The 26,816-nt window shown below is 45.1% G+C and overlaps 2 protein-coding genes across 19 annotated transcripts in view; one reads left to right on the top strand and one right to left on the bottom strand.

The window, feature by feature from the left end:
* Positions 1–26,816, top strand: part of DNM1 (dynamin 1) — a 155,848-nt gene that overhangs the window by 41,433 nt on the left and 87,599 nt on the right. For 10 of the 13 annotated variants that reach the window (XR_008312799.1, XR_008312800.1, XR_008312798.1 and 7 more), the window contains exons 2-10: positions 9,293–9,366; positions 10,238–10,387; positions 13,700–13,903; positions 15,088–15,186; positions 17,534–17,694; positions 19,168–19,310; positions 20,081–20,216; positions 22,592–22,659; positions 24,282–24,420. Coding sequence is in view for 9 of the 13 variants with exons in the window: in XM_053282410.1 (XP_053138385.1) it covers positions 9,293–9,366; positions 10,238–10,387; positions 13,700–13,903; positions 15,088–15,186; positions 17,534–17,694; positions 19,168–19,310; positions 20,081–20,216; positions 22,592–22,659; positions 24,282–24,420 (1,174 nt within the window). In the remaining 4 variants the exon portion in view is untranslated. The remainder of the gene's footprint in view (positions 1–9,292; positions 9,367–10,237; positions 10,388–13,699; positions 13,904–15,087; positions 15,187–17,533; positions 17,695–19,167; positions 19,311–20,080; positions 20,217–22,591; positions 22,660–24,281; positions 24,421–26,816) is intronic. The other 3 variants (XM_053282411.1, XM_053282409.1, XM_053282417.1) reach the window with 1 other exon arrangement.
* Positions 1–26,816, bottom strand: part of CIZ1 (CDKN1A interacting zinc finger protein 1) — a 156,629-nt gene that overhangs the window by 113,640 nt on the left and 16,173 nt on the right. For 4 of the 6 annotated variants that reach the window (XM_053282420.1, XM_053282419.1, XM_053282423.1 and 1 more), the window contains exons 3-4: positions 12,896–12,957; positions 6,974–7,078 (exon numbers count right to left, since the gene is read on the bottom strand). In XM_053282420.1, coding sequence (XP_053138395.1) covers positions 6,974–7,078; positions 12,896–12,957 — 167 coding nt within the window. The remainder of the gene's footprint in view (positions 1–6,973; positions 7,079–12,895; positions 12,958–26,816) is intronic. The other 2 variants (XM_053282425.1, XM_053282424.1) reach the window with 1 other exon arrangement.

Below are 26,816 nucleotides of genomic sequence, written 5' to 3'. Positions count from 1 at the left end.
GCAGCTGCTGCTCCCCACGCCCCTCTCGCCACTCCTCCCTCGCCCAGTCTGCTATCTTCTCCAGGAGGCACGCCCCTGACATCATCAAGCAGCGGCGCTTCTCCTCTGGCCGGTCCGGGCCCCATTGCCATGGCCACCACCATGCCTCCAGCATGGTCCATGCCTCCAGCAGCCGCCTAATTGATCCTTGGGCAGGGAGGTCCTGATGCTTCCTCTCTCCCTGGGCCATTGCCTGCCTCCAGTCTCCTCAGCCCCCGATTGGCCCAACGGGCTGCCTGTGGTAAAGCCGGCAGTCCCGCCCACCAGACATCACCGTGCAAGGAGCATGGTGCGTTGGGGGATTCCCTACTGGGGGGCACTCTAGCCACCCGGCTCCATGAATGCTCCGGCTGCAGGCAGCCTGAGCGTTCATAAGGTTGGGGACTGGGATAGAAGGGCTACCTCGGTTACCTTGACAGAGAGTGCAGGGATCAGGACCGATCATGGCATTCCACATGAGAAGCCCTATGCAGGTTGGGCTGTGCAAGCCCCGGTAGGGCTGCTCGTGTGCATGTCCTCAATATATATTTTCTCTGTTCCTTGTTTTAAATCTCTTCATGAGTAGCAACAAAAGACTGGCAACCCTATGAGGTTTCAGTGATTCAGACGCTTTGGAATGCCCACAAGAAGGGGCAGAGAATCCCAGGATCTCAATGCCCCCTCTCATTGCTCCTCCTCTGTTACTGCTGGTGTGATGATAAACTAGGCAGCTAGGATAACAAGAAATGCTTCAGAGATAACCAGAGAAGGAGAAGCTGGTCTTGTGGTATTGAACATGAATTTCTCCCCTTTGCTTAGCAAGGTCTGCCCTGGTTTGCATTTGGAGCGGTCCCAAGTTCAGTCCCTGGCAGCATCTCCTGCTAGGACTGGGAAAGACGTCTGCTGAAACCTTGGAGAACCACTGCCTGTCAGTGTAGACAATGCTGAGCTAGATAGACCAAGGGTCTGACTTGGTATAAGGCAGCTTCCTATGTTCCTAATCAGCAGATATTAGCAGTGGACCAAAGAAACATGGGGAAGACATGGCTGGATGACATGTGACCAAAATGTATAGCATCCTACGGTATCAGTTACTTGAATGAGGCTATTAGTCTGTGCGCCAGTTGGTCTGGCTATAATGCTGCTCTGCCTCCAGGATGTGTGTTGACTTTCCCAGCCCATTTTTCTGGGAGCCGATAACCTGAGATGGTTTCTCTTGTATCATATGCCAAGCTTTTGCTGTTCTACTCTACTGCGAAAGGGCATACAGAATCCCTTTGGAACATGTGTCTTATGTCCTTTGGGTGCTATGGGGTATTGTCAGCATGGAACTTTGGTTCTGGTGGCTGCAGAACTGCTGGGGTCACTGCAGGAAGAGCTGTTGGTATGGCAATGTTGTCTGTTGTGACTACTAGTGCTGTTTTGCTTTGTACTTTACTACTGAGCAAGGACGGAAGTACTTTTTCACACAACGCATGATCAACTTGTGGAATTCTCTGCCACAAGATGTGGTGACAGCCAACAACCTGGATGGCTTTTAAGAGGGGTTTGGATAACTCCATGGAGGAGAGGTCTATCAACGGCTACTAGTCGGAGGGCTGTGGGCCACCTCCAGCATCAAAGGCAGGATGCCTGAGTACCAGTTGCAGGGGAGTAACAGCAGGAGAGAGGGCATGACCTCCACTCCTGCCTGTAGGCTTCCAATGGCATCTGGTGGGCCACTGTGTGAAACAGGATGCTGGACTAGATGGGCCTTGGGCCTGATCGAGCAGGGCTGTTCTTATAACATCTCTTGTGAGGTGTGGGGCAGATCAGAGTTACTGGACCCCTTAGCATTTGCAGGTAATTAAGTATATTGCCTTGTTGGTCCAACCTCTGGGCTGAAGGCCACTGACATTGCTCCCTGCCCAGTGACGGGAATTCCCAGATGTGGTTGATGACAACTCTCAGCGTAGCCAGCCACAATGGCCTTTAGCTGGGGATTATGGGAGTTGTAGTCAACCACATTGGCAAAGGAGGTCAATGAGCTGTGCTTTGCTCTTTTTCAACTTTTAGCTGTATTCTGCTTTTGTTTTTAATGAATTTTTGTTGTTAGCTAACCTGGTGTCCAAGAACAAAGGGCGGTATATAAATATTAATAAAAACAAACACATGTCTGGGAATTCCTGTTACCGGGATCGCTGCCCCTGACACCACCCTGGGCCTCTTCCTCATTGCTGGCTTCCCACTCCCGGCATGCTGCTCCAGCTGCTTTTCCCACTTAAAGGGGTGGAGGGATGGGTGAGCAAGTCGGAGAAGGGGCATCGCCGGCGGGGGGAGGGGGCACCCACCACCATTGCCAGGTTGGGGGATTGGGCGGCCCAAACACCAGCCACCTATGCCCTCTCTACGCCCCTGGAGAGAGCACATGCCAGGAGGGGGAGGCCTATGAGGAGGAACTGGGGCAGTATCAGCCATCTCCAGCATGGGGGCAGTCCAGTGTGTTGGAAGGCCTGGGGCACTTGCCTCGGTTTGCTGTACCCTCCCTAGGTAAGGCCCTGCTGCTGGGATTGTGACTGTGTTATATGGGCACTATCCTGGCATGGCTGTGGCACAGTGGCTGTTGGCATAGCATGACCTGTCCCTTCCACCCCCACCACATGAGTTAAGATAGGCCAGAGAGGTGGTGCTTAGGGTGCATCGCCATGAGGTGAAGTTCTCTGCCAATGAGAAAGAGGGTTTTTTTTTGGTGTTGGCACCCATAGTGCGGAATTCCTTTCCAAGGGAGATATGTCAGGCTCAACCACTCAGTCTTTTAGGCGCTTTGTAAAAACAAAACAAAACAAAACAAACACTCTAATTTGTTCTGTGAAGGACTTCTGAGTCTGTGGTTGTAGGGTCTCCTCTGTGTGTGGGGTTCTGTTTGTTCTGAACTGCTGCTGTTCTAATATTGTTGCAGTTTTTAAGTGAATTGGTTTGTGTGTGTGTTTATGTAAATGTTATGATGCTTTAATTTTATTTCTGATGTGAGTCACCTTAAAGTCCATGTGCTGGGAAATGCCCCCCTTGCACACACCCTCCTCTTCCTCCTTTTTTTAAAAGCAAGGGGCTGGAGGGCGTCTTGCTGCTTTGCTGGCACCCCAGTAGTCTGCCACCTAAGGCAACTGCCTCACCTTGCCTCATGGAAGGGCCGCCCTGGCACAACCCCTTCATGAAGTGTGTGCTCTAAACCTTTCAGGAAGAGAGAATCTTTTTCAGAAGGGGCAGAAGAAAGACTGGGGGGGTTGTGGTGTCTGAGTCAGCAGCAACAGGAAAGAATGCACTTAGATAGGCTTCCTTCCTTCCCTTAAATTCTCTGTTTGGTTGTATGGCTTTTGTTGTGAAATCCTGCTGCTCTTGATCTAGCGGCAGCCCTGCTTCTGGGCAATGAGTCAGGAGGAACCCAAGGCAGAAGCAAACTTGACTACCATCGATTGGGTTGCAGAGGGATCATTTTTGCCCTTTGCACATTTCAGCAACGCAGTCCCCTCCCACCCCCTGACAGCCTGGCTGACAGGACCTCATTGATTCATGGAACAAACTTAAACTGCACTTTGCCTGCCTCAGGGCCGTTCTGGGCCAATTTTATGTTCATGGGCAGCTGCTATTCACTGGTAGTGGGAAATCCAGACGTCTTCCCTCAAGGTGTTGCAGAGACAGATTTGCACATCAGCCAAAGCACAATTTTTTATTATTGGAAAGGGCAGTCATCCTCCACTGCCAGCACATCTGTTGCAACATTGGGTGGTGCATGTATGGAATGAATCTGAATGAACGTCATATGTTTCTGCGACTGCAACAGACCTCTTAGGAGAGTGCCTGTGGAATTGCGAATGACACGTGGCACAGATCTTTGCTGCCATCCTTCCAGCATTTTGTGCACTTCAGAAAATTTTTGTGTTCTAACTTCTCTAGGGCATAACTACCTGTTCCAAAGGGCTGCCAGTGAAAACGCCAGTCCAGTATTAAATTAGCTTCCTCCCACACTGTAGAACAACTTACCCCATGTCCTGCAATTCCGCACACCTGTCAGCAGTAACCACTGACATGATATGTGTTCATGACATTGTGAGGGTGGGGGAATGATTTAATGGTGGGTTTTATTTGGTATTATTGCTGTGTGATAGGTCAACTTGTTTATAATTTATGTACTTTGTAATTGTGTATGTGTGTGTATTTGTGATTATAGATATAGATTATACATACTGTATGTATTTGTGATTATAGATAGAGACATGACTTTGGGGTGGTATACAAATAAACTAAATAAATTAATAGTAATAAAACAGTTTGCAAGCATATTAACGTCTCTTCATGCTGTGACTCTAGTCTTTTTCTGTCTCTGTGAAGTATCATTTCCCATGCTTTCCAGTGGGAGAGTTTTGCCATATTTTCCAGGACATCGACAAATTTTTGCAGTAGTCTAGGTGAGGAGAATCTCCTGATGTTAAGATCCTATCCTTCCCCTTCAGGTGTCATGTTCAGGGGACTCATCTCAGAGTCTGAGAACCACCCTTGTAATGTATCATTGGGTTCTAAAGGAAAGAGTGGGGGCGTGTTTGGCCTATACTTTAGTAGAGGAATGTTCATCTTGTCCTTTAACCTGCAGAAAGGAGGAGAGCTGGCCTTGTGGTAAAGGTAAAGTGTGCCATCAAGATGGTGTCGACTCCTGGCGCCCACAGAGCCCTGTGGTTGTCTTTGGTAGAATACAGGAAGGGTTTACCATTGCCTCCTCCTGTGCATGCTGCTGCCCGTTATAGGTGTTCTCCATAGTCTGAGAAACATACCAGCGGGGATTTGAACCTGCAACTTCTGGCTTGCTAGTCAAGTCATTTCCCGCTGCACCGTTAAGTGGCTGGTCTTGTGGCAGCAAGCATGAATTGTCCCCTTTGCTAGGCAGAGTCTGCACTGCTTTGTATAATGTGAATGGGAGACTACATGTATGAACACTGTAAGATATGTCCCTTAGGGGATGGGGCTGCTTTGGGAAGAGCATCTGCATGCAGGAGGTTCCAAGTTCCTTCCCTGGCATCTCTAGACAGGGTTGGGAGCGACTCCTGCCTGCAAGAGGAGTACCGGTATTATACTTCAGATATTTATATTTATATAAATATAAATATAAATATAAATATGATATTAATCCTGCAGTATTGTGTAGACGATACTGAGCTAAATGAGTTCTTCAGAGGTATATGTCTTTTGCAGAGTGACCTCATGATAGGAGTATATCATGTAGACAGTATATCTGTGACCCAGACTCAATAGAGCCAACGTGGTGTGGTTTAGTGGTTAGAGCAGGGCTCCACAACTTCAGCCATCCAGCTGTTGGACTTCAACTCCCATCTTTCCCAGCCACAGTGGCCAATAGTCAGGGATTATGGGAGCTGTAGTCCAACAACAGCTAGGGGGATGATATTGTCTAGACGTGGTTAGTGTTGGATTATGACTAAGGAGACTGGTTCAAATGCCCACACAACCATGAAGCTTCCTAGGTTAGACCAGGCTCTGTATCTCAGTGTAACCTACCTCCCAATTATTGTGATGTGGATAAAATGGGGAGGTGGGGAGGCACTGTGAATATCTCCTTGACTTGAGCTCCTCGAACATAGGAAGCTGCTATAAACCGAGTCACACCCTTGGTCCATGTCGCTCAGTCTTGTCTACCCAGAGTGTGTAGTGTCTTCTCCAAGGTTACAGGCAGGACAGGAGTCTCTCCCAGCCCTATCTGGAGTTGCCACGGAGGGAATTTGGAGCCTTCTGCATGCAAGCAGGCAGATTATCATCCCAGAGTGGCCCCACCTCCTAAGGGGAAGATCTTACAGTGCTCATGCATGTCATCTCCCATTCATATGTAACCAGGGCAGACCCTGCTTAGCAAATGGGACAAGTCGTGCTTGCTACCCCAATACCAGCTCTCCTCCATGCCAGAAGAGTAGGATATATATCTATATCTATACATATACATATACATATACATATACATATACATATACATATACATATACATACATATATAATAAATAAAGCAGTAACTTCCCAAGGAACCCTAGGAATGATGGTGAGCGAAGTGACCAGGGAACTGGTCACCAACACAGCAGACCAGAGGTGCACCTAGGGGATTTTGGAGCCTGGACCTTAAGGCCTTTGGAGCCCCCACTCCCTGCTGGAGCCCACCCCTCCAGTTAAGCGTCATCCACCCCCCCCACACACACACCGTGACACATGCAGTATTTTTAAACCGCAAATTTCTTGAGGGCACAAACAGCAACTGAACTCACAAGAATGTAAGAATATTAAACAGGTATATTTATGCAAGTATGCATTAGCAGAAACATTTCAATGTGCAACTTAATATATTCCCATCCCACATAATTCTTTCCCCACCCTCCCACCCCCTGCTTCTAAAGCACCCAGCACAGGTCACAAACGCTCTGTCACCCGGCACAGTGTGGGCCAGCAGCTACCACACCACCCAGGACAGACTAAAGAGGATTTGGGGGGCCCCCAGGGGTGTGGAGGCCCTGGATTTCAGCCCCAAAGTCCAGGGCATAGGATATAAGTTTATTCGGTCATTGACCAGCAAAAAGTCAAGGGGTGAGAGCGCCACTGTACCAGACTACAACTCGGCAACTCTCACCCTAAGAAGTCTTGTCTTGCCCCTTATAGAATCATAGACTCTTAGTCAGAAGGGACTTTGGAGGTCATCTAGTCCAAACCCCTGCTCAGTGCAGGAAACTGTGATAGCATCCCTGACAGATGCCTGCCCAATCTTGGTTTGAAAACCTTCTGTTTGTCTTTGTATCAAAACATGCTTATTCCAGCCAATTTTTAACCTGCTGAATGACTGATGTTCTACATTTGTGGTTCCAAGTGATGCCTTATAGCGGCTGTAGGTTTGACTGAAATGTGGGGTTTACACATTTTAAGGAATAAATACCTTGGAGGAAGTCCCTCCTTTGGAGGAAGTCATTAGAGCTGAAGTGAAATATAAGATGAGATCTGCTTGTAGTGTAAATATGCCCAGGAATTCAGAGAGGTCAACCTGAGAAGCAAAAGTATTTATGTGTATTTCTTGGACAGAGCCTGGCTCTTCCCTCCTCCACAGACTTATTCTAGAGGCAAGTCCATCCCTAATGACTCCTGTAACACATGCGTGTATTTCTCTGCTAAGAGGCAACATAATATAATCTTAATGTTGTGTCAAGTGTTTTATGCTGATATTTTCATGGATTTCGTCATTATTTAATTTCTACATGTTTTTAAAATGGATTTGTTATACATAATTAAGGGGAGACGTGATAGAGGGTTAGACAATTATGCATGGTGTGTGGTGTGGAGAGAGTGCAGAAAGAGGAATTTTTCTCCGTCTCTCAACAACAACAGGGATCATCTCATGCAGGCATGTGGCCACCATTGAGCGTCCCCTGGCTGCCACGGCCCCAAGCAAATCCTGGGGCTGCCAGAGCCTTACCCCTGCTTTCCCCCACAACTTTGGGGGCCATTGGCACTCATCCCTCCCTGCTCCAGGCGCACTGCACTCAGCGCCTCTTTCGTGCACCATTGGAGTTCTCTCCCCAATGGCATGCGGACGAGGCACTAAGTGCAGCAAACAGACAGGCATCTCACCCATCTTGCTGCAGGTGGCCATGCCCCTTTCATGTGACATCTGATGCAGGGTGTGTGGCCAGCGCATGCTAATGCATGCACCCATTAGCAGAGGGGAGATATATATAGCGTGCTGGGATCTGAATGTGTTGCCAAAATGCCAAGAAGATCCCTCATGAAATTACCAATAGATAGAGAAAGACCACAATAACCATATAAATCAATTAGATGCACATATTACAATGGTATATACCAACAAGAGATTCCACAATAGAAATAATCATATTGACATCAATAAATGTATTCACATTTCTTGGTATTAATGGACTGGTTGTTTTGTCAATTATGGTAGGACCATTCCTGTTTTTAAGATTTAGATTTGCGCTGAAGAAATTCTCAGTATTGTGCTACCTCTTCTGATTATTTCTCAAGAATGCCCTTGCACCTATATATACAAGAGCATTCTTGAGAAATAATCAGAAGAGTTGTTTATGTCAACACACAAGATTTAAGTCCATCATCACTTGATAAAGAGTTTTTTCAAAATGGAGGTTCACCAGGTCACCGTAGTGTATGTGGATGTCTTTACTAGCAACTTGGTTATAGGACGTCATGTGCTCTGTTCATGATATAAATCTGTGGACTTTATTATTTATATGATTATTTCTATTGTGGAATCTATTGTTGGTATATACCATTGTAATATGTATATCTAATAAATTTATATTGTATATATTTCATAATACAGTATTTTATATTTTATTGTGCTCTTTCTCTATCTATTGGTAATTTCATGAGGGATCTTTTTGGCTTTTTTGTGGCACATTAGCAGATGGGCAGTGGGCCACCGGTCATGCTGGTCCTACGGCTGCTGGCAAGCTCCCTAGCCTTTGATCCTATGAAATGGATTGCCAGGAAATTAGGACCATCAAAAGGAGGTACCTTTTCACCAAGCTTGTAATTAATCTCTGCCATGGGATGTGGTGAAGGCTTTAAAAGGGGCTTAGACAAATTCATGGAGGACAGGTCTATCGATGACTACTCGTTGATGGCTATAGGCTATCTCCAGGCTCAGAGGTAGGATGCCTATGAATACCAAGGGATCTACAGCCAGAAAGAAGGCATGCCTTCATTTCTTGCCTATGGGCTTCCCAGAGGAATCTGGGGGGCCTCTGTGGGAAACAGGATGCTGGACTAGATAAGCTAGTTTGGGGCCTGATCCAGCAGGGCTGCGCTTATGTGTTGTAAAACTGAAACGAAATAAAGATGTTTGCCAAAAAGATGTTTTTGTTAATTATTTAGTACTTTTATCTTCTCCAAAAATGTATTAATCCCCGAAAATATCTTATCCATTAGACAAGATGCTGTGATTTAGAATCAATGAATATGGGTATTTCTACACATGTTGCCTTTGAGCCTCTCACTTACTGTTTATCTGAACACCTGATTGTTATTAGCAAAGCAGAGTAGAGGCATTTGCAATGTGAAATAGCATTCCAGCCACTGTAGGTTTTACACTCCCATGACCAACCCAAGAGCTTTGTATGAAAAGAAGAAGGGGAAAAAACCACTCTAAGCACAGGCAAGAACTCTTTGACAAAGTTAAAGGAAGGGACCCAGCCATTATTCATCAGGATTTTTTTCATTCCAGGGACTTTCTACCCCGCGGGTCTGGCATTGTCACCCGCCGCCCTCTGGTCCTGCAGCTGGTTAATGCCACCACAGGTATGTCAGATGTTTCCTCTCCTCCTTCATCTAAATATACCTATGCAAAGCTGTCCCCAAAGTTCCCTAAATGCTTACAATTCTTGGCGGCAATCCGGAAAAGAGTCTCAACCAGTGTTCCCTGTAAGACGGATTCCCAGATGTTCCCAGATGTTGTTGACTACAACTCCCAGCATTACCAGCTGTAATGGCCTTTAGCTGGGGATGCTGGGAGTTGTAGTCAACAACATCTGGGAATCCCTGTTACAGGGAACAGTGGTCTCAACCTTTATTTGCATTCTACCATGGTATATTATACAGAATATCTAATTGAGCAAATTCTGGAGATCCTACAATGTTTGAATGCAAAAGCAAGGGCCACCAGCAAGGAGGAAAAGTGAAAATGGGAAGATGGGGTTGAGAGAGGAAAAGCAAAGGCAGGAAGGAATTCTGAAGGTAGCTTCAGCCTTTGGGAAGTATGCTGTCAATGCTGTATGTGCCATACAGCAACCAATGGGGAACCAACCCCTATTAGACCAGGGGTTCTCAAACTTGAGCCTCCAGATGTTGTTGAACTACAACTCCCATCATCCCCAGTTCCTGGGGATAGTTTGAGAATCTCTGAATTAGCCAATCAGTAGTGTTGGAATTTAGGTTTAAACCTCCTTGGTTTCAATCCTATCATTCTCAGGGGAGCAATTACCAATCCTGGAAGATCACAGCCTTCATGCCCTACTTGAGGATTTCCCAGGACTGTTAACTGGGTGGCCACTGAGGGAAAGAGGATATTGGACTAAATGGACCTTTTGGTCTTATTCAGAAAGCTTTTATACTTTTATATTGTCCTTACCCCTCAGCCACATATCTTTGTTTCTCCTTTGCCCCTTACTAGAATATGGCGAGTTTCTACACTGCAAAGGGAAGAAGTTCACTGACTTTGATGAGATCCGTGCGGAAATTGAGACGGAAACTGACAGAGCTACTGGATCAAACAAGGGCATTTCCCCTGTCCCTATCAACCTGCGAGTCTACTCTCCCCATGGTAAGTAGTGTTTCTGGGGGAAACAAATGAGAATGTCATTAATGGTAGAAGCGCAGGCCTCTCTTATCTGATGTTGCTGTGTTTTGCGGCTAAAGTAGTACAAATAGGAATCGTTTATGCTCTCAGTTAGGCATGGAATTTGTGCCTGTGCAAAACAACATCCCAAATGTTAGAGCTAGAAAAGTGGGAGCAGGTGTTGAAGACCTTCTCAGGAGGAGGGAGGTCCCTTTCGCATGCCCATGCCTAAGGCAGCACTTATGAGAGACACCTATGTGCTGGGAAACACCAATGCTCTGCACAACGTTTGACTTTGCAGGGGAAGCTGATGAGTTGGGAGAGAGAATGACATGACAGATTCATAACATTATGAGCAGTGTGGAGCAAACAGGAACAAAATGCACCCTTTTCACTTTCTGCCTACAAGAATCCAGGATCATTCAATAAAAACAACTAGCTGTAAGTTCAGGATAAGTGAAAGGACGCATTACTTCATACAAAACATCATTATGGAATTCGCTGCCAGAAGGTGTGGTGATGGCTATATAGTTAGATGCCTCTAAAGAAAAGTTAAGTGCAGTGCTAGATACACACAACTGAACTGACCTGGGGATGGCTGCGAATAGGCAAGGCCAAAACGCACAATAGCATTAACCGTAGTAATGTGCCCTGGGTAGAGCAAGGGATTTGGAATACTGCCCCCCAGAGAAATACTAAAGAGGATCTCCTTAAATGAAGATCACTGTAAATCTTGACCGGCAACACATCCAATTATCTCTCTTTCTGCAGTCTATAAATGCACCTGAAACATGTACAGTTTCCAAGGCACCACATGCATTATGAGTTTTGCAGAATTCTAGTAACTAGATTTAGACGTAGATTCTAGAGCTACATTGGATGACTACTCAAAAGAGCCAATGTGGTGTAGTGGTTAGAGTGTTGGACTAGGACTGGGGAGACCTGAGTTCAAATCCCCATTCAGCCATGAAACTCAATGGGTGACTCTAGGCCAGTCGCATATCGCTCAGCCTGACCTACCTCGCAGGGTTGTTGTGAGGGCAAACATAACCATGTATACTGCTCTGGGCTCTTTGGAGGAAAGGCAGGATATAAATGTAAATAAATGAATACTAAAAAATCCAGAACAAGCTAAAATCTGACTTAGAATCTTTAAGACTAAGGCGGAGTACAGAAATGACACGGCCATTGGAGACTCAGCCACAGAAACCTGTCCTTAGATCTAACGTGAGATCTCTAGACTTCTAAGTATATACTGTGTATTAAAAATAGCTGAATATGATATTTATTATGTGAAGCATTCCAGTTTAAAATAATATGGATATTTTCTGTGCCCTTTTTGATATTAATAGGGCTGAGTTATGTTTGCATTTTGTTTATAATTTGCTTGCTAGTTTTATGTGATTCATTGGTTTGTTTTATAGTTTTGTGTGTGTTAATTGGAAAAGGCATAGTTTTAAAAAGAAATTACTGCTAACCATTTATTGGACGTTGGAATGATTTGCTGTGTACTGCTGGTGAATGATGCATGACTGTAGAAGCATAGCCAGAACATTCAGTCAGAGGCGTAACTAGGGAAAACGGTGCCCGGGGCAAGCACTGAAATGGCGCCCCCCCCCCCGCGCCCCCCCAACATACTACATTATACTTAGGTTTTTCCTCACAAGCGCCCGCCGCCAAGCCAGGCCACTGACTGGCCGCCAGGTGCCAGCAAAGCAATGGGGGGGGCGTGGGCGGCGCGGAAGGGACCGTTCGTGGGGGAGGGGGCGCCGACGCGCTCCCTTGACTGCTGCAGCGCTGCTGCACTGAGCAGGAAACATTTGTATTAACAAAAAATTTTAAAAAATTTTAAAAATTTTTTTTGTCATGGCGGCGCCCCCCACGTGACCAGAAAAGATGGCGCCCGGGGCACGTGCCCCCCCTGCCCCCCTATAGTTACGCCTCTGCATTCAGTGCATTCTTGATTTAGCTGGTAATATCCTCATATCAGTAGGAAGGAAGAGTCTGGCTACAGTACCCAAAAACCTCTCTGCTACCACTGCAGCTCATGGTTACACACTATCTCCATGGGTCCTTGAAATATAGGCACAATGATGCATTAATTGCACACCATTTGTAACCAAACATTGATATTGGTTTAATATTGAGAGCCATCGACACTAAATGACTCTCATAGAAGTATGTTAGAACTCCATTTACAGTGAGGAAAAACGTAATGCTCCGCAGGTGAGCAACATCCAAAAAATATGAAAACTTTTGGTTAATGCATCTTGAAACTTTTGGTAAAAATTATAACACTCAGACCTGTAGTTTGAATCCAACTATCCAACTCGTTGCTTTTTTGCCTTTCTGCCTATCCACCTACCCTACTGCCTTTCCCCCCCTCTTTTTCATTTATTTCTTCTTCTGTTGTCCCAGTTCAGCCTTTCACCCCTTCTCTCTTCTCAGTCCCCCACCCTGGTTTCAAATATTATCTCATGTTAACTAACTTACCAGGAAGCTGGGGCGGTCTGTGTATTTCAGAAGGAAGATTGGTTCTGTGTTTCCCCTGCCCCCTGTAATTAAAATAAAGAAAAAATGAATAAGGTTGAAAATAAAATAGAAAAATCAGATAGCTGTATGGAGGAATATGTATATATGTGGTCATTCATTCATTCATTCATTCAATTTCTATACCGCCCTTCCAAAAATGGCTCAGGGCAGTTTACACAGAGAAATAATAAATAAATAAGATGGATCCCTGTCCCCAAAGAGCTCACAATCTAAAAAGAAACATAAGATATTAGCTCAGATAGTTGGAAAAGGAACCTTCATATTCAGGGGTAGTATACCTCCGATTACCAAGTTGTCTTCATGGAGAAATAGGTATATCTGTGGTTATTAGCCCAGAAAATTAGAAATTGAACCGCCATACTCAGGGGTAGTATACCTCAAAATGAACAAGCATTAAGGGCTGCCCAATCTCTAATGTGCCCTGTTTGTAAAATCCCCAAAGACATCTGACTTGCTATTGTGGCAGACAGAATAGTAGACCAGATGGGTTTTTGGACTGATTCAAAAGGACATGTTTTATATTCTAGAGCAAATGTTTAATACCATTGGTTGTAGCATGGGCTTTCATAGTATGTTGCGTTCATGCTAGCATGGGTGCCTTGTCCACCTTCACCTGTTCTCCAAGCTTTTGAACATCTTGAGATGGTACCTCCAGTCTCTGGTCACTGTAGAACAGTGTGCTGTCATATGGCGCTCCTCGGACTCCACTCATTATTTCCCTCTCCTCTTGCTTCCCTTATCTAGTTCTGAGCCTCACCCTGGTGGATCTGCCTGGCATGACTAAGGTTCCGGTTGGAGACCAGCCTGCTGACATTGAGTTCCAGATCCGTGAGATGCTCATGCAGTTTGTCACCAAAGAGAACTGCCTTGTCCTTGCGGTATCCCCAGCTAATTCAGATCTAGCCAACTCTGATGCGCTCAAGATTGCGAAAGAAGTTGACCCGCAAGGTGAGCTCGGCTCCATCTTAATGTTATCCTTATTATGTTTTTATCCCCAGGAGCTTTCCCAGACAGTAGGCTTTACTGTGGGTTTTCTGCAAGGCTTTACTGTGAGTTTGAAGTTGCCCCCCACAAAAACCAACGCAAAAAGTGGATTTTTTTTTACCCCGGATATAAATCGGACTACACTCTAACACCCGCTGAAACATGCGAATTGTGTGTGAAGTGCTCATTGATAGCTCGCAGGGACTTTGGGGTAAATTTGGCTGATATGTGAATGCACACCTCCATTCCGGAGGAAATGCAAACTAAAAGCTGGGTATGAAAAACTTCCAGGTCTTTTTATTTCTTTGGCAGCAGCTGCTGCTGCTATTATTATTAAAATGTATATGCCACATTTTCCACAAAAAGAGTACTTCAAGCAATGTACAAGTTAAAACAATCAAAACCAATGAAACTCTGTGTGTGTGTGTGTGTGTGTGTGTGTGTGTGTGTGTGTGTGTGTGTATATGTGTGTGTGTTACAGAACAACAATGAACTTGTTCATCTGTACCCTTTTTGGAAGTTCTGGAGTGGGGGGGGTGGTTCTTGTGGTTCTTGGAGAAGAGAGCTGGTCTTGTGGTAGCAAGCATGACTGTCCCCATAGCTAAGCAGGGTCCACTCTGGTTACAAATGAATGGGAGACTAGAAGTGTGAGCACTGGAAGATCTTCCCCTCAGGGGATGGAGCCGCTCTGGGAAGAGCAGAAGGTCCCAAGTTCCCTCCCTGGCAGCATCTCCAAGAAAGGGCTGAGAGAGATTCCTGCCTGCAACCTTGGAGAAGCCGCTGTCAGTCTGTGTAGACAATCCTGAGCTAGATAGACCAATGGTCTGACTCAGTATATGGCAGCTTCCTAGGTTCCTATGTTCTTTACAAGGTCTGTGATGAGAGAGAGCATTGGAGGGCTGTCTTTGTAATGTCTACTTGTTTGTAACTATAGCAACAGAGCATACCAGGAGCAAGCAGACTTCTCAAGCAGGCCGCATAGCCATGTATTCTGCGCTAGGTCCCAAAAGAGCATGAAGCTCTGCAAACCGGTCCCCCGGACCATGGGATCTTAGGGGATAAGGCTAGCCACTGGAATGAAGCCAGACCATGAACTGGTGCTCCATAGCTCTCATTGGTTCATGCTGTGTTGGCTTATGTCCTGACAGGCCAGCGTACCATTGGAGTCATAACCAAACTGGACCTGATGGATGAAGGAACTGATGCACGGGATGTCCTAGAGAACAAGCTGCTTCCGTTACGGAGAGGTCGGGACCCCACTGTTGTCATTTGGCTCTTCCTTGGTTTTGTCTTAGGGAGTACTCCGGCTTCTAGCATTCATTTTGTTTCCCTACCAAACTGCACTGAATGTTGTCCTTGCTCCTCATACAAAAACCTCCTCCCCAGGCTCAAGATGAAATTACTCTGCTTGTATGAAAGTACAGCAGCAGTGCAAAATGGGTTAAAAAGATTAAGCTCCGGACTTTCAACATGCATGGCAACATTTGAGGGAAATAAACAAAAGAAGAGTCCCTTTAGTGACCTAGCGGAGCAGATCCCAATTTAGTCTGTCACATCTGCTTTTCAAAGCTAGAGCCACACTTTTGATATCAAATTCATGGGATATTGGATTGATTCCTTTGAGGAGGTTTCTGATCTTTTTGTCCAGTGCAGCCACTGATGATTCAATTTGACAAGGGAGGAATGAGGGTTCTTATCTAAATGAGCACCTTCTCCCACATGAACCAAGGCCATCATTGGAGGCCTTGCTCTGAGGGATCTCCCCTCTCTGCCGCTGCTAACTTCTCAAGTGAGATGGGTGGTGACTGGACAAAGGGCCTTCTCAGTTTTGACACTCTGCCTTCAGAAAGTGCTGTCTCCTGGTGACATACAAAACCCTTTATTAGAATGGCTGCTGGCATGACTTGTCCCCTTTGCTAAGCACCATCTGCCTGGGTTTGCATTTGGATGGGTGACTACATGTGAGCCCTGTAAGATATTCCCCATGGGGGGAGGGGCCATACTCTAGGGAAGAGCATCTAGGACCCAGGTTCCGTCCCTGGCAGCATCTCCAAGTAGGGCTGAGAGAGACTCCTGCCTGAAACCTGGAGAGCTACTGCCAGTCAATGTGGTACATGGACCAGTGGCCTGACTCAATAGAAAACAGCTTCCTATGTTTTGATATAATTTTTACAGCTGATGTGAACTCCCTTCTGCGAGTTTTGCCAGAACGAAGGGTGGCATACACATTTCTTAAAGAAATAAAACTTTCCCCCTCCCCACCCCTTGTATGGTTTTCTTGCTAAAAACCAAACCCCTTCAGCTGTTTTACCGGCACTGTCCCAGGGGAAGAGATACAGTTACCGTTATCTTTTAACCTATGCAGGTTAAAACAGCGGAGAGGGCATGATTTTCCGAGACAAGAGTCCAGAACCCCGCTCCCCTTGGCTTTTCCTTCAGATTGCAGCCTCAGTGCAAGCTTCAGCCAGCCTCTGTGTTGCTGTGTCCCAGGAATGCTTTAGGGCAGGGTTTCTTCACCTTGGGCCCCCAGATGTTGTTGGACTACAACTCCCAGAATTCCCAGCCACAAAGGCCATGTCTGGGGATTCTGGGAGTTGTAGTCCAACAACATCTGGGGGCCCAGGGTTGAGAAACCCTGCCTTAGGGCACAGGATGCAGGCACCTTGCTGAAGCTGAAGCTAAGCAGGTCCGGGTCTTGTCCATGTCTGGGTGAGAGACTGCCTGAGAGCCCTTGTGCATCACCGTGGAAGGAAGGCAGGAGATATAAGTGGAATTAAATACAAAATACAAGAACAGGAATGTTGTTTGTTTGTTTTTTTAAAAAAACTCATTTTGAAAAAGAATCACAGAACTACATTTCCTGTGTAGTTCTGCCTTGAGGGTCTGGGGTAATAACTCCAAAACTGCTATTTGCATGGAGAAGACCAATGGAAGCAATTCCATTTTGGATACTCGACCCACTGCCATGGAATTTCGTTTTGGTTTCTGAAATTGAAAAGTATCCTCCATTCCAAGTTAGATTCTGCACTAGACATTTAATTTATTTTATTTTTACATTGATATCCCACTCTTCCTGCAGTGGTTATGTTTATCTCTCCGACCCTAGTCCAATACTCTAGCCACTACACCACAATACCACATGTAGTATTCCACTTACATGATGAGAAATAATCCCGTCTTTATGAGATTTCTCCCAACTCTTGTTCTCTCATTCTGTACATATGTCTTTATTTATGGATAGAAAGATGTGGGAATTTGGGACTTGTACCTTCCTTCCCCTTTCCTTCATTTCTTGGAGCTGCGTTCTCCTTGCAGAATTTGTAGCCTCCTTGTTTTGGGCGAGGAGGTTATTTTGGTTTCCCCCAGTAAGACTGTATTGATTTTATTTACCAGCTGAAGACAGCAAAATTTATCGTAGTCTGTCTGAGTGCTAGAGGCTTGGCTTCCATCTTCATTCCCTGGCACACATCTAAATGAAGGAATTCACTTTCCCTCTTGCCCTGTTAGGAAATACATTTTAGGCTTTCTGTCTGTTTCCTAGTCATGTGGTTGTGTCTTGTTTGATGTCTGTGCTTCTGCTCTTTTCTTTCCTAGGTTACATTGGTGTTGTCAATAGAAGTCAGAAGGATATTGATGGGAAGAAGGACATTAGCGCTGCACTGGCAGCAGAAAGGAAGTTCTTTCTCTCCCACCCAGCATACAGGCACATGGCTGATCGCATGGGCACCCCCTACCTGCAGAAAATACTGAACCAGGTAATGACAGCTGCACAGAGAATGGACTTGGCTGGGGCCTCCATGTGGGGACTCACCAAGAGAAGAAGAATACTAAAACTCAGGGAATCAACCCATTAAAAATGTGGGTTCAGTTCCAGCTTAGGTTCATCAATATGTTTTTAATGCTACAGTTCAGACACTCTTTAAAAAGTGGGTTGGTAACAAGTTCAGGCCCTTTGAACTGGTTTAGATTATTTTCTTGCGGAATCATAGCAAGCTCTGTGGCTTGCAATGTAACTATTTAACTTCAGGAAACAATATTTATTAATCTTAAACAGCTTTGTTTTAGAATTTTAAAAAGACCTTTACAAACAAAATACTACATTCAGATTTTAAAAAGCCAGGAAAATAAAGCAGTCATATAATTGAAACTCGAATGCCTGATGATGGAACCACTTATCTTGAACTGGTTACCACTTTTGGTGTTTGAGGGTTTGGTCTCAGTTCTAGTTCAAGGCAAGTTTGAGCTTTTACATTTGGGTTCAGTGAAAAAAACCCTCTCCAAACCAGTTTTTGAGTTCAGGTTTGATTTGACCCCCTGTTAAAAACAAAGATATATGCAGGAAAAGCAGACTAATTATTACAGCATAATTATCTGGGTTTTTCCTCTCCTTTCACTCTGTACTAGGTCAGTCATACCTGTCAATGACTCACTTCAGATGGAACAGCCAAACTGAGGTGAACGAACCAAATTGGACTCATTCACTCCCTTCTTCACCTCAGATTCCTTTCCTTGCATCTTGGTTCGAACAAACTATAGTTCCTTGCTATATCTGATTGGGGCAAACTACAGTTTGCACAAACCATAGTTTGCCTCCAAACCAGAACTGGAAAACCCATGATTTGAACTGGGGTTTCATTTCTGGTTTAAAGGCAAACTGTGATTTGCGCAACGTTTGCCTTGTTCAGAAGTAGTGGCAAAAGGGGAGAAGGAGCACACAAGTCTCAGCTTTTAACCGAGGGTGGAGAAGAAGAGAGCCCTCCTGCCTTGCACCTCTTCTACCCAGCCCCCAGCATGTTCTCTCCCACACAGAAACCATAGAGAGCTATGTTCTACAGCCTCCACCGTCAATGGACATGCTAGCTGGATCCCAAAGCTGGTGCAGCTTCAGCAGAGCTGAGTCCACCTCCTGTTCCTTCATGGCCAATAGGAGGGCAGCCTCTGATGTAATGAAGTTTTTCCAGTTTGCGGGCAGCACAAAGCATGCTGGGAAGGCATACGTGCTCTTGGAGGACCTTCCAGGGAGGGGCAGTGCTTTCAGCTGCCATTATGTGCAATAGAGCTCTTGCTAGCCATGCTCTGAGTTTGCAGACGCCACTCTGAAATGATGCTCATGTGTGGTTTACAGGGCAACATCTCAGCTGGGCTCCTACCCACCACAAAGTGGTCTTGTGAACGAGCCTAGTATGACTTTTAACCCATTCATTTAACCTTCTCACTTTCCTGTGCAGCAATTGACCAATCATATCCGAGATACATTGCCAGGCCTGCGGAACAAACTCCAAAGTCAGCTCCTCTCCATTGAGAAAGAAGTAGACGAGTATAAGAATTTCCGCCCCGATGACCCTGCCCGCAAGACCAAAGCTTTGCTTCAGTGAGTGACCTGTCCTTTATTTTACAAATGTATTTGCTATTTTTCAAATATTTTTGAAGTGACTTACTCAATAGAGAACGCCATATTATAGTTTTAATATGATAACTACGAAACTGACTGTTAAAAGCAATTTAAGATTATGCCACTAAAGCCAAGATAAACACACAGCAACAGCATCAACAGCCATATATAAAGTGTCTTGTGTGTAAAAAAAAAGTCTTTAGCAGAAGACAAACAATGTGGTGGATCTCTCTCAAAAGGGAGATTCAAAGTGTGCTGCAAATAGGCCCTATCCTGACCATCGCAGTTCTTAGAAGGAGGGATCACAGAGCACTGCTCTAACTGAAGGAGGCAAGGAAGAATTTGAAGGAAATTGTACAAGAGACCTGGACCATTTGAAGCTTCCAGAGTTATAAACTGCAGCTTGAAATGAGTTCAGAAGCAAACTGGAAGTCAGGACTGGATGCTAAAGAAATAAATTAATACAATCTGTGCAGCCATTCCTCATCACTAAGTGAACAGAGTTCTGCACCTGTTGTAGCTTCTGGACTAGTTTCAAGGTTTATTATTTGGTTTAGTCATTGCACTAATTGGTCTTGAAAGTTCCCATCGTGGCATGGGTGATGGTAGCAAGATTCTCCACTGGAGAGCAAGTGTCACAGCTCAGTCACAGGCTGAATCTGTTCCAATGGCATGATCTTGGTCAATTGGATGGAATACTGTTCATATGAATTCTCATCTTTGATGGTGTTGGGTTTCTTTCTGTGTAGGATGGTTCAACAGTTTGCTGTGGACTTTGAGAAACGCATTGAAGGCTCCGGGGATCAGATTGATACCTATGAGCTGTCCGGAGGTGCTAAGATAAACCGCATCTTCCATGAAAGATTCCCCTTTGAACTGGTGAAGGTAGAATTTCCCCTTCCATCATCCTTGGCATTTTCTTAATCTCCACATGTTCTTGTCTCCTCTTAATATCTTTTAAGGCTCATTTGCTGTATTTCCCAACCAGTAGTCTTCTTTAGTTGCTTGTCATTTCTTTCTCTTCATTGTTCCAGCATCCCTTTTCACGTCCAGAGTTCCTCGCAGTCTTTATGCTACATGTTCTCAAAACAGCCTTGTGAGGTAGATTGTTGTTACCCTGCTTTACCAACAATGGATTGAAACTGAGAGATGTCAACTTCATTTTTGATCCAAGCAATGCAGTATGATAACCCCTCCAGTCTCTCTCCGTCTTGCAGGACCCAGTCATAGAGTGTTAGAGCTGAGAATTCCCCCCCCCAATTCTGCTTGTGTTTCCCCCTTAGAAACACCACCTGCCAGAATTCATAGATGTGTTCACACAATGGGCTTGATGTCACCTGAAACACGATCTGGTTAAATGGGGGTGTTTTTTAGTCCTGTTGGTGTCCTGTCCGTGTAATAATTAGCAAACTACCCAGGGAGGTAGCTATAATTGAACAGATGGATTCAAAGAACCCAGGCCCCCCAGCTCCACTCCTCCCCATTTTCATCATTTTCTCCCTCACTCCGAGGGGCCACTGGGGAGAGGGGCAAATACGGGCCTCCTCTCCCCTAGCTACACCCCTAAAAACTACCTCTCATTATGATGGGCAGTGGGGTGAAAAGTAGGCCCTGTATTTCAGTTACCTATTATGGCAGTGGGGGTGGGTGCCCCACACAGAGATATATTGCACTTGCCCCACATACAGTCCCTCCAATGAAGGCTGTGGCACCCAGTGTCAGGGACTGGGTCCCAGTTTTGCCTCAACCACAACAGTGTCTCCAGGCACAGCAGAAAAAGTAAAAGATTGGCCTCAGGGGATACATCTTTGGGGTGGGGGCCACACCTATGTCTGGTAAGCTTCCATTTCTTGGTAGAAGAGAGCAAGCTTTGCCTTTCCACAACAGTCTTGCTGATGGCAGTCCATTTACTTAATTCATCCAGCCATTCATTTGATTTTTATACTGCCCTTCCCAAAGTAGCCCAGGGCGGTTTACACTAAAATAAAATAATACATACCGATAAAAAAAAATTAAAAACAGATTAAAATTAACATTAAAACTAAATATAATTAAAAGCCAGGCTAAAAAAAATGCTAATTATTACATGGACACGACTCTAACGGGACTTAAAAAAACAGGTTGTGTTTCAAACTACACCAAAAGATCCCATATAACTTAGTAGGAGTCACTGATTGTATGATCCATGCTCTGCCTAGATAGTTTTACCCTATGCTCTGTTTTTGTTTTAATTCTACTAACTTGTGACAAAAGATGGAAGCCCTGTTAACTGAGAAAGACACACCTTTTAAAGTGGTGATTATCTTTTATTTAGCAGGGGGGAAACAACTGTTCCTATCCAACCCCAGTGCAGCATCTCTCCCGTGGCTGTTGCTGGTGTCTACCTTATGTTTCTTTTTGGACTGTGAACCCTTTGGGGACTGGGAGCCATCTTTAGTTATTATTTTTCTCTGGAAACCACTTTGCCTGCAGACTACTTGTATTCTGTTATAATCTCCAAATTTAGATGCGCCCTGACATTAGCTAGATTGAATGTCCTCCCCTCCGCTGTCCTGGAGGGTAGATTCAGAGGTATTCCTTTCTCTGCCCTTGTGGCACAGGTCAAGTGGGGACTATCACACATTCTGTTTTGTACTGTGATTTTTATAAGGATGCTCGTCAGTTTAATTTCCCCTTTGTTGGCAAAATGTATAGGGCACTCTGTCAATTTTTATTTGAAGTTTTTACTATCCATTCCAGATGAAGATGTTATCAATACAGTAGCTAGGTACTACTATATAATCTGTAAATTCCGTTCAGTTTCTTAGTAATATTCATATTCCAATTAACCTGTTTTATATTTTTGCTTTGATTGATCTGCTCTGTATATTGTTTTCTTGTATTATTATTGTTGTTGTTGTTTGTTTTTCTTCTCGTGTAGTTTTGCTTTGCATTCTGGTCAATGACTGTAATAAAGATTGGATTGGATTGGAAACCGCTTTGTGAACTTTTGTTGAAAAGCGGTATATAAATATTTGTAATAGCAGGAGTAGTAGAAACCATGACCTGGCTTTTATGACTTAAAATTGTGTTGGTTCTGGCAACATCCCAGCTTGTGATCCAATCCATTAGTGCACAGTGCATTTCTCAAACCATACATAGTTTAATCTGTCTTTTCCCTTATGAGTCCCTCTTGTGTCTCCATGCTGATGCATTGGGTGTTATTGGTATCTTGCAGTACGCAGCAAGGTCCCCACTGATGGATTTTTCTCCTGCTGCAGATGGAATTTGATGAGAAAGAGCTTCGACGAGAGATCAGCTACGCCATCAAGAACATCCATGGTATCAGGCACGTATCTAGGCAGTAGAGGCAGGGCCTCCACACCATTGCTTTGACAGTCTCCCTAAAGCTTCCAGGCCTGGATCCAGAAGACATCAGAGGTATGGTAGGTTGGCAGATGGGTAGGAACGCCTGCCCAGGCCATTGGCTGTTGAAATAAACCCATCCTGCACAAGACCCATGTCAGAAAGGATGGGTTTGGATTCAGATTTGGTAATGCTTCTGAGCCCAGGGGTGCTCAGTCCAAACAATCTAGCCTCTTCTTCCTCTGCAGATGCAGTGTCTCCTCTACTCTCATCAACTCTCCCTGCAGCTGAGCCGTTGGCACTTTGTCAAAATTGAAGGACCTCACTAGATATTATGAGAGACATCATGCTTGTTCACATGACCACCGCCATGGTAGGAGAGGTACCCAGCCTGGGTAGGAGAGCCAGGCGCATTCCTGATTTTCAGACATGTGCTTGGAAACATTAAGGTGGGAAGTGGGGAGAATGATCAAGTACAAGGTGGCAGCTGGAGAGGATGGCTTTTCCTCCTTCCTCAGTAAAATGCTAAAGAGATAATCTGGTAGGATGCGCTCGTCCTGCCCAGCTGCCGCCTCACACATGATGATTCTCCCTGCCTCCTATCTTAATGTTTGCAAGCACGTGACCAAAAATCGGGAGTGCACCCAGATCTGATAATGAACCCTGCCACCCATTGAGATCATCAGGAGAGGTCCGTCTGCATTTGCCACCAGCTCGTCTGGTGGCTACTCAGGGACGGGCCTTCTCCGTTGCTGCTCCGAGGCTTTGGAATGCGCTCCCTAGTGCAATAAGAGCCTACCTATCTCTGACATCCTTTAAAAAGTCCTTAAAGATGCGTTTCTTCACCCAAGCTTTTAACTGATATTGTTTTGATTGTTTTGAATGTTGTTTTTAGAATATTGTTTTAAACATTTTAAATAGTGTTTTAAATTTCTTGCTTTTAAATTTTTGTTTTGTTTTGTTTTTGTTTTTAATTAATGTTTTACTTTTTAATCTTGTAAACCACCCAGAGACATAAGTTTTGGGCGGTGTAAAAATATGATAAATAAATAAATAAAATCTCCTAAGCAGGCTGGGTGCTTTTCCTACCCTGCTGGCGATCATATGAACAAAGCCTAGCAAGTTGCAGCTGTCACTCTGTTTCTTGTCCTCCCCTCTTCCTGATAACGTCTATTTGGCCACAGTGCATGAGACGACATAGTCATCCTCCTGTGCATTGGCTGGTCCCCACTAACTGATGATGGAAGGTGCGGGTATGAGCATGGCAGCGTGTAGCATGACGACCTCATGCCATGCGTTGTATTCAATTGGATGTTCAAGAGCTGCAAAGCAACAACAGCAGCACTGTGTCTTTCATAACATCTAGCTTCACCCTAAATTCCTATTAGGAAGCCAATTTGGTAGTCCTTAGAGATCTCTTGTTGCGGTAGGGTTCTCTCGCCAGGTTTTTTATTTCCATCCAACACAGCCAAGCTGATTATCTGTGATACGAGCGGCTGCTCTGAAATTTATATGTAATGCTATGACATTCTCCTTGCCCCACCCTAACCCCTCCATCTCCCTCTCACCTTGTCTTGTCCTCAACTCTTCATCTTGGGTGTTTAGAACCGGTCTCTTCACACCCGACATGGCCTTTGAGACCATTGTGAAAAAGCAGGTGAAGAAGATTAAAGAGCCTTGCCTGAAATGCGTGGACATGGTCATTTCGGAATTAATCAGTACCGTTAGACAGTGCACCAAGAAGGTAACCTGGAAGGGAGCATGGAGTTCCAACACACTCATGCCCACCTGCCCGCTGGCTGAAGCGCAGCATTTGTGATCTGGGCGACAACCCTGCCTGCCAGTGACACTTTGTTTGTTTTTCTAACCACCCTCCTTAACAGCATGACTAGACCTGAGTGAATTCAGCCTGGAACATCCTAGCCAATCAGAAGGAGATGGAAAAGCTTAAGGGGTATAACCAGCAGCTAGTTTCCTCCAATCAAATCAAGTGTGTGCATTTGCAGGGGGATGGGCAAGTTCTTTGAATCCAATTTGTTGCACCAGGACGAATAATTGCATTCTGCCAGTTTTCAAACCAGAGGATCACTTTCTTCCTTAACAATGATGACAGCTCTTCCTCTTCACCAAGATCACATCTGATTTCTTAATTAAATCCAGTTGGGAACTTCCTTGGGAAATCTGTGATCTTCAGCAGGTCAAAATTGGATTTGAATAGGACACACATTCATTGGGTGAAAACAGAAGTAGCAATAGCTTGTGTTGACAACATATGTGCAGACCAACATTTGAATGCTCGACGAATCAGGTACTATTTCTGACATGCAGATCCATCAGCCTTCATGCACCAGGCCAGCTGTCCATCCTGTTCTTTTTTTAAAAGCAGTACACAGTTTTTTTTGCCTAATCTTTTGATTTGCAAAATAATAATTCGTAAGCATTTTACAAACAGCTACAAACCTTCTCTAGAGATTAGCAGAAAGGGGTGTGTTGGCGTTTGCCTCAAGCACTAGCAAATAGGTACCTACCACAGCTGGTTTTGCCCTGGTTCAAACAGAATTATGCTGAATACACTCCCCCCCCACCCAAGGTTGCTACAGGGTAGAAAAATGTACATTTTTTGGAAGGCAGTCATGGTGTTGCCACACACACACACACTGCCTTAACTGCTACATCTGTCTTCACCATTAATGTGTGTCACTCTCTCTCTCTCTCAGGGCTTCAAATATTGAGACACCTGTAGATGAAGTGACATGGATCTATTCTAAAACCTCTGCAGCTTGGCATAGTTTCTGATTGGCTTGGTTTGTCTCCTGCCTTGGAAGAACAGCAAGTGGCTGAAGAGAACTAAACTAAAAAGTCTCCTCTCTCTTGACTGCCTGCCATTCTCTCCTATTCTTTTGAAATGGATTGCCCTGGAAGTGTCTGCCTTTCATTCTCTTCTATTATGATTGGCTGTCATGGGAGGGGCACGGAGCGGCCATCATTCTGCCTGCTCCAATTCCCAAATTATCGCGATCTTGTTTTCTAAAGCTGAAAAAAGTGCAGGACTGAGAAAGATAGGAGAGACACCTGCGGCTTCTCTCAGCCACTGTCTGCTTGTTCAGGCAGGCCCCCAGGTACTGGCAAAAAAGAAAAAGGCATTTGACTCCATTGAGCGTGGGCACATGGAACCCTCCGCATGTTGGACCAGCTGCTGGCCATTTGGGAGCAGGTAACTGGGTAGGGTGAAAATCGGAGTGTTTTAGACTGTTCTTTGCAGCAGGCTGAGGCCAAGGGAGAGACGAGACCCATGGCTGCTTTGACAAGAGACCACAATGATGTCTGACTTTCAACCTCGCGCCTAGGTTGGGGGTCAACAAAAGCGGGCACACTTGTCCCAGGTTCCTCAAGGTTCTAGAATGCTGGGAGGAGCTTTCTTTTTCTACCCTGCTATCCTCCTTTTTGGGGTTGGGGAGGGTCTGTCGCGAAGGGGAGCACCCAGAAATTTGCCATTAGTGCTTGGTAAGCACAGGCCCTTGGGCTGCCAAGTATACAGTGTCAACTGAATGACTGGACGGGCCAGCTGTTCGTGTCCCTCTCCCAACCCCCGCTGTTAATTTCCCTATTAGTCCATTATCATTCTCTTCGATTCTGCAAATCCCCCTTTGGTTTATGTATTTATTTATTTGCCCTTCACACATTGCCCCTTTCTTTTTATAGCTTTTCACCCCACCCCATCTCAGCATAACAAATCTTATATCTGTCGTGAAACCCTCTCTAAAGCCAATATGAAGAATGGTTTCCTCCTCCTCAGTGGGAATAGGGAGTCTAAGGGTGTATGAGAGGAAGTTACTGCTTGATTGTGATCTGCTGAAAAGAAGGATGAAAATGAAACAGACAGAAAACATAATCAGAGGTTATGTGGGGGGGGGGAGGGGAGAGGGAAAGCAAGTATGGAGCCAGATATGAATCATGGTGCAGGGGACAAGACAAGAAGTGGTGACGAGAAGAGTGTTCATGATGTTAAGGGTGTGGGCCAGTAGACACCTGTCTGAGTGCAGGGAGCCTGTGATTTGTGGGTCAGGAGCTCTCAATTAAGGATTGACCAATATCCATTTTGCATCCAGACTGATGTTAATGTTATAACTGTAAAGTAAC

This window comes from Hemicordylus capensis, chromosome 17 (genome assembly GCF_027244095.1).
Source record: "Hemicordylus capensis ecotype Gifberg chromosome 17, rHemCap1.1.pri, whole genome shotgun sequence".
Classification (NCBI taxonomy): domain Eukaryota; kingdom Metazoa; phylum Chordata; class Lepidosauria; order Squamata; family Cordylidae; genus Hemicordylus; species Hemicordylus capensis.
This window is presented reverse-complemented; position numbering and strand designations above follow the sequence as displayed.